This window comes from Sus scrofa, chromosome 9 (genome assembly GCF_054392235.1).
Source record: "Sus scrofa isolate SSC_HxYL_T2T_F1_AM1 chromosome 9, Sscrofa_HxYL_maternal_Yorkshire_Landrace_v2.0, whole genome shotgun sequence".
Taxonomy (NCBI): Eukaryota; Metazoa; Chordata; class Mammalia; order Artiodactyla; family Suidae; genus Sus; species Sus scrofa.
In genome coordinates this window covers 112,307,248-112,315,291 of record NC_139391.1, presented here as the reverse complement: position 1 = coordinate 112,315,291, position 8,044 = coordinate 112,307,248, and the positions used below count along the sequence as shown (strand labels likewise).

At 42.2% G+C, this 8,044-nt stretch overlaps 1 protein-coding gene across 1 annotated transcript in view; it reads left to right on the top strand.

Annotated features, from left to right (window-relative positions):
- SLC26A3 (solute carrier family 26 member 3) overlaps positions 1-8,044 on the top strand; it is a 29,106-nt gene that overhangs the window by 651 nt on the left and 20,411 nt on the right. Inside the window, 6 exon segments of the mRNA NM_001130248.1 lie at positions 28-167; positions 1,371-1,481; positions 1,731-1,903; positions 3,462-3,626; positions 4,499-4,651; positions 5,111-5,193. Of these exon segments, the coding sequence (NP_001123720.1) occupies positions 28-167; positions 1,371-1,481; positions 1,731-1,903; positions 3,462-3,626; positions 4,499-4,651; positions 5,111-5,193 (825 nt within the window).

Genomic DNA, 8,044 nt, shown 5'->3' with positions numbered 1-8,044 from the left:
CTGACTTGTGGCTTTCAATGTTTTCAGCTGTTCCACACAAAAGGCCAAGAGAATTGCCCTCTCTTCGTTCCCCATAGCATCTTGGTTGCCAGCATACCGCATAAAGGAATGGCTACTCAGTGATATTGTTTCTGGAATCAGCACAGGGATGGTGGCTGTGCTGCAAGGTAACTTTTTTTTTTTTTGAGATGTAATTCATGAATCACAAAATTCATCCTTTTGATGTGTACAATTCAGTGTTTGGGGGTATAGTCACAAGGTTATGGAACTATCACCATTGTCTAATTCCAAGATATTTTCACTGTAACCACCCCCCAAATCTCTTGCTCATTAGCAATCACTTTCCACCCCAGCCCCCTCACCCCTCCATCCATTCCCCCTAGTAACAACTTTCTGTCTCAATGGATTTGCCTATCCTGGTCATATTATGCAAACAGAATCATATGTGGTCTACTGTGTCTGGTTTCTTTCACTTAGCAGAATGTTTCCAAGGTCATCCATAACATATGGGTACTTCATTCCTTTTCATGGCTGAATAGTATTCTAAGGAATAGATAGACTATTTTGTTTGTCCATTCATTGCTTGATGGACCTTTGGATTCTTTCCACCCTGTGGCTATTATGAATATTACTGTTAGGAACACTTGTACACACATTTTTGTGTGAACCTATGTTTCAGTTCTCTTGGGTTTATACCTAGAAGTATAATTGCTGTGTCATATAATAACCCATTAGCAATGGTGAGAGTTCGCATTTCTCCATGTCCTCATGAACGCTTGTTATTGTCTGCCTTTGTTATTTTAGTTATCCTAGCGTGTATGAAATGGCATCTCATGTTGATTTTGATTTGCATCCCCCTAATGACTAATGCTGTTGAGCATTGTTTCATGTGCTTACTGACCATCTGTACATCTTTGGAGAAATGTCTATTTAAATCTTTTGCACATTTTAAAATTAGGTTATGTATCTCATTGTTGAGTTGCAAAATTTATTTATATATTCTGGATACTAGACCCTTATCCAAGCTATGATCTTCAAATAATTTCTCCCTCTCTGTGGGTTATTTAATTTTTTTTTTGAATAGTATCCTTCGAAGCACACATTTTTACATTTTGATGGAGTGCAATGCATCTGTTTTTGATTTGGCTGCTTATACTATAGGTGTCACTTCTAAGAAACTATTACCTAATCCAAGGTCACAAAAGTTTCCATCCAAGTTTTCTCCCAAGAGTTTTATAGTTTTAGCTCTTACATTTACATTTTTGATACATTGACGTTAATAATTGCTCAGGTGCCATCTTAAATACTTGAAGAACCTAATGAAAACGTCTGTGCATGAAATAAGGACATTGATGCTTGTATATTCACAGGTCTAGCGTTTGCTCTGCTGGTCACCGTCCCCCCAGGCTATGGGTTGTATGCAGCCTTTTTCCCAGTCATAATCTACTTTTTCTTGGGCACTTCTAGACACATATCTGTGGGTAAGTGTATTATGAGGCTAATTAATACTCGCATTGCTTTTTCTCTCTGCATGCCATTAGACACATGCTGTTTCAATTCCAAATTGTGCAGAATCCCAGAAAGGAGTCATAGTTTTACGTAAGAATTAGGACTAGGGCTTGGGGAGGCAGGCCTGAACTCCAGACGTCAGTCTGTTCACATGCTCCATTGCGGTTGAAAGACGATGGTGCCAAGGGGAGGCCGATATTGACTACACCTTCCTTCCTTAGGTCCTTTTCCAGTTCTGAGTATGATGGTGGGAGCAGTAGTGGTGAGATTAACCCCAACAGCTGACACAGCTGATCCAACTGTCTCTAATAGCTCCGTGGGTAATGACTCGGCACTAGATGACCATAAGGTGATGGTGGCTGCAACGGTCACAATTCTTTCTGGCATCATTCAGGTAAGCACTTGTCATGTGGTCTCCCCTCCCCAATCCAGTTGTCCTGACTGGCACATCTCTTTCTGGGTTTCCTCCTTCCTGTCCCCGCCCTTCCCAACTCTTCCTGTTAGTTTAGATCCCTCCTTCAGTGGCCCCTGGGAAAGACCAAGGGTCACTCATCACAACTGGAAGAGGAGGGGCAGGTCCCACCTTGCGGAGAGGAGTGAGCACGGGTCCAGAGAGAGGGGGAGATGAGATCGGTGAGGCGCCTGCGGTGACAGTGTAAGGCTGCATTCAGGACACTACCTGGGAAGTGATACACTCACTAAACAGGAACATGCAGGGAGAGAGAAAATGGCAACTTAGGAATTGTTATCTTTCTAATTCCTCAGTGACTGTAATCTAATTGGAAGAGATTGGGGGTTAGCACTCTGAATTGTCCATCTCAAAAGTTTAGAGAAGGCCGAAAAGGATTATGGAAAGTGTCAACCCTCACGCCCCAGCCACACCCCTGCCACCATTGTTGGTGGGAAAAATGTCACAGACCACTCAAGATGTTGCCTAAGTTTATGGTTAATGGTATTATTGGCTAAAGCCAATATTTAAAGGAAAAAAAAAAAAGGAGTCAATTCTAACCACAGCATAAGTGCTATGTCTTCCTGACCAACAATGGGGTCAGTTTGACAATGAGGTCTGAATGCATTTCTGATCCTAGTGTGTTTGCAAACTCACAGCCGAGGCTGCATTCCAGGGACAGGAGTGGAGAGGCAGGCCAAGTATCTATCCATTCGCTTTACTGCAAAACAGATGTTTGGGGGGAAGGAACCATTGTTGCCCTCAGTTAAAACTGAGTACTTCTGATGTCATGAGCGGTAACGTTTTTCTTTTTCTTTTTTTTTTTTAGGGCCGCACCCACAGCATACGGAGGTTCCCAGGCTAGGGGTCGAATTGGAGCTGTAGCTGCTGGCCTATACCACAGCCACAGCAACGTGGGATCTGAGCAGTGTCTGAGACTTACATCACAGCTCATGGCAATGCCAGATCCTTAACCCACTGCGCAAGGCCAGGAATCAAACCTGCGTCCTTGTGGATGCTAGTCAAATTCAAGGAACGTATTTCTTAACGAAAGTCGGGCAACTCGTTTGAGCAAATGTGAATGGATGGTCAGCTGCGCATGCGACAGCAGCTAGAAAGGGCAACTTAAAATTCCATGGGAATATTTATGAGGGCTGATGCCAGATAAGATTCCACTACAAAAGGTTAATGGGTGGGTCTCCTAAAGATACTGCACCTTCAAAGGTTGGCAAAGAATAAGCCTGTTACTTCTTGGGGGTGTACTAGTCTTCCTTGCTAGTTGAACACCAAGGAACATTCCACCGTGGGAACTGGGGTGGAGGAAGGAAACAGAGGGAGGTACCTTGAATGGAAAGTGTTCCAGGGGACCGCTCCTTCTTGCTTCTTCAAGGCACACGAGTGCAGGCTGTATCTCCACATTTTCAACCGTTTTGGTGGCTGATCCTTCAGCTTGCCAAAGTGGGCTCCACATCGCATTAACAAAGGCTCTGCCCTCTCTTTGCAGATGCTCTTGGGGGTCCTGAAGCTCGGCTTCGTGGTGATTTATCTATCCGAGTCCCTGATCAGTGGCTTCACCACAGCTGCTGCTGTGCATGTTTTGGTTTCCCAGCTCAAATTTATGCTGCAGCTGACAGTCCCAGCCCACACTGATCCATTTTCACTCTTCAAAGTAAGTATTCCTGTTGCTTCCAAAAAATGGAAATATGTAAAAGTTACTACCCTCTTTCCGGGGAACTTTCCTTTGGGGCCTTTGCTGGGGGCTTACCTACAACTTGGAAGAAGTTAATAAGCTGTGAAATTTATTCCCATGGAGAAAAAGTTAGTGGCAAAGAGGACAGTGCTGAAAATCTACCACAACTATGAACAAACAGAAATTGGTGGCTCAGTGGGTTAAGGATCTGGCATTGTCACTACTGTGGCACAAGCTTGATCCCGGGCCCAGCAAACTTCCACAAGCCATGGGTGTGGCCAAAAAACAAAATAAAATAAAATAAAATAAGTAATCCCAAGCGAAAAGGATTGAAATTATTTTTAAAAATTATGAACTGTGCACAGTTAGCTAGGAAATTATTTTCCAAAAGTGGTAGAGCCAGTGAAGAAATATTCGGGGTCTGAACCTTAAAAAAAAAGCCAGAAATTAAGGAGATACATGCTAAGAAAAACTATCGGAGAGCAGTCAAAGATTATTCCCTGGACAGAGCAATAGCGTTGATTGTGAAATAAGAAATGATGGCAACAGGACCTAAAAGCAGAAGCAACCAGTTATGGAAATGTGAAAAGCATCCAAAAAAATTCAATACTAGCCAAAGAGAATCCCCAAAGCAGTGCTGGGAACAAACTATGCTAATGTGACCTTCTCACCTTCGTCCTCTTCTCTACAACTCCTCATTCATGGTTGACGCGAGCAGAACAGGGAATGGCCATCAATCTGTCGGTCCTTTTGCTTTTATGTTATTTTTATCTATTTGGAGTTAATGAACTATTGTATCCTAATTATACATTAGCACTTGTGAATTTTTTTTTTCATTTTTATACTTTTAGGTACTAATTTCCGTTTTCTCACAAATTGAGAAGACTAATATCGCAGACCTGGTGACATCCTTGGTTATCCTATTTGTTGTATTTGTGGTTAAAGAAATAAATCAGCGCTACAAAGCCAAACTTCCAGTGCCCATCCCAATTGAACTCATCATGGTAACTGATCATCTTAAGACTTCCTCTCATAATTCATTAGTCTTGTGTTTTTATGTCAAAAGCCCTTTGCCCTCTGTAGAACTGGAGGTTTCAGTGGGACAGGCACCCTCTCTGCAGTTTCTGGGTATAATATTTATAAACAATATTAAATTCTCTCCACTCGGAATTGAATAACTTGCTTTGATGATGTGGGCTTATCCTTTTCCATGTATGACAAGGACGGTGCAGAGAGCAGACCTCTGTGAAACACAGCAATAGACCCTTGGAATGTAGTTGTGGTTCTCAGCTTTGGTGGCGCATTACAGTTGCCTCGGGACTTTGCAAAAAGTAGCCAAGCCTGAGCTTGAGATTCTTATCTAATAGGCCAAGGGGTGGATTTGATAATTTTTTTTTTTTTTTTAAAGCAAGACTCTTAGTTACATCTCTCATTTCTAACTTGGGCAATTTGCAACTTTGCAGACTGTGATCGCGACAGGTGTGTCCTATGGCTTTGACTTCAAAAACAGGTTTAAAGTGGCTGTGATTGGGGAGATGAAAAGTGGGTAAGTGTGTCTCTTATGACAGCCTCTCTAAGCGCTAATTACAGGGTAAACAGTGGTGAGGGAAGATTCCATGCTGAAATGCATTAACCCATCTCAGAGGCCTCCCTGCATCTGGCATTGGAGATGCATTTGGGAAGAAGGCTAACTATGCTTCTAGGAAGGTGCCACAGAGGACATAGAGCCTGCAGTTCTCAAGAGCTGAAAGCATGTCTGTGTGGAAGAATTCACAAACCAGAGAAGAGACGCACATGCAGCTAAAAGTGAGATAGTGAAAGTAGAAAAATAGGCAAATTAAACTTGCTCCCCCTAGGAAAAAAAGAAAAACAAGTGAAACCAGATTTCCTTGACCATAAATTACTATAAACAATATGTAGTGTTTTGTTTGAGGTTACTGGGGCCAAGTTCAAAGGAGACACTGAAGGCATACCTGCCACACGCTGCTTGAGCATTCCAGATGGGCACACTCTGTCCTTTCGGCTCAAGTTCAAAACAAGCTCAGAACAACTCTTACTGCTGCAAAAGGATAGGAGGTCTAGGTTGTACAAGGAATTTGAAAACATCTTCCAATAAATTGCATTTATTGGATTGATGCGGGAGATCCAGTTTTGCGTTCTTTCCTCTCTTTGCCCTCTGGCCATAGCATCAGTTTCTTCCAACTTGCTTACCAAGGAAAAGTTGTATTCCTGTTAAACACACACACACACGCAAGAAAACCTTCCAAACAAACCAAAAATCCCAACCCTCCCTTCCTCCCATGCTTAGGAGTATTTGAGAATTATTCCAGGAATTAGCATTTACATGCATTGCAGTGTTGACTTAAAAACAGCTAAATTCTATTAAAGGTAAATTTGTATTTTTTAAGCAAAAAATAGTCTTATCACCAGATATTCATGTTTCATACTTGTGATATTTGGATCACAAAGAATAATTAATTAATTTTGCTTTTTAGGGTCACACTCATGGCATATGGAAGTTCTCAGGCTAGGGGTCAAATTGGAGCTGTAGCCGCCAGCCTACACCACAGCCACAGCAACGCCAGATCCAAGCCGTGTCTCCCGACCTACACCATAGCTCACTTCAACGCTGGATCCTTAACCCACTGAGCGAGGCCAAGGATCGAACCAGAGTCCTCATGGATCCTAGTCGGGTTTGTTATCACTGAGCCATGATGGGAACTCCAGAACACTTTTTTTTTTTTTTTTTTTTTTTTGCTTTTTAGGGCCACATCTGCAGCATATGGAGGTTCCCAGGCTAGGGGTGAAATCAGAGCTACAGCTGCTGGCCTACACTACAGCCACAGCAACACAGGATCTGAGCCCCATCTGTGACCTACACCACACCTCACAGCAATACCCAGATCCTTAACCCACTGAGCGAGGCCAGCGGTGGAACCCACAACCTCATGGTTACTCGTTGGAATCCTTTTGGCTGCGCCACAGCAGGAACTCCCAGAACACTTTTAATTTAAATGGTAGAAATTAAGCTGACGCTGAAAGACTATTCCTATAATCACTCTGCAACTTTCAAGTGATTACACTTTAGACGTCTTGGGAGACACAAACTAGACCGATAGATGGATGATAGGAAGAAAGAAAGAAAATTAGAGGCTCTTGGCAGAAGGGATTTGGAAATAAAAGATAAACTTAAGATCAGTGAATTATAATCTTAGAGACATTGCTTAGTAAATATATTTAAAATGTCAATGGACTTCTCCCCATGGTGTGTGTAGGTGGGGAAGGGGGGTAACTCACATTTATAGGTCATTACACTCTCCAGAGAGGCTGTGTAGCCCAGTAAGCAAACTCATGCTTTCTAGAGACAGAGTGTCTGGGATTTACTTCAGACTCGCTTCCTGATCTTGGGCAAATAATTAAACTCTGTGCCTTAATGTCTTCTGCTGTTAAAATGGGGCTAAAAATAGCAGTTATTACATAGGATTCTTATAAGGATTAAGTGAGTTAATATGTGTGATGTCCTGACGTGCCAGGCCTACTGTAATTGTCCAAACTGCATCACTGATATTCCTACTTTAGCACCTAAATTAGATAACTAGGCGTTTTCATGCTTTTTACACTCCCATTTTTTTCTGGGTGATGAGCAAGTGGGCATTTTAAATTTCTGATGATTGCACATAGAATAGAACTGGAAGATAATGACTGTTCATTATTACTGATGTGCTGTCAACGAGTATGACACCCTGGAAGTGATTTTGTGAAGTCACACACACACCGCATGCAAATAACTTGGCAGAAGGAAAGTGATCATCGAAATAGTAAAAGAAACACAAAGGATATATTCAAATGCCAGAGGGACCCTGTAATAGTAGCTAACAGGCACATTGTACTTTACAGATTGTGAATAGTATTCACATTCCTTATTTTATTCGACCCTCTCACAAAAATTATGAAGAAAAGAGAATGGTGGTGTTCCCTTGTGGCACAGTGGTTAAGGATCCAGCACTGTCACTGCAGTGGTTCAGGATGCTGCTCTGTGGCATGGGTTCAGTCCTGGCACCAGGAACTTCAACATCCTGCAGGTGTGGCAAAAAATATATATAAATAAATGAAAGCAAGAAAGCAAGGAAGGAAGGAAGGGAAGGAGGGAGGGAGGAAGGAAGGAAGGAAGGAAGGAAGGAAAGAAAGAAGGAAGGAGAACAAGTGTTATTATTACCACTTTACAAATGAGGAAACTGGCTCTGGGAGGGTAAGTGGCAGAGCCAGGAGATGAACAAATTTTCAGACTGTAAATCTGCATTGTACCACTCTGTCTTTGGTGTTTCGAGGCAAGAATGAAAGAATAATAACAGGCTTCTGGTTATTTGGGTATACAATGCAAATTGTAATTATATCAC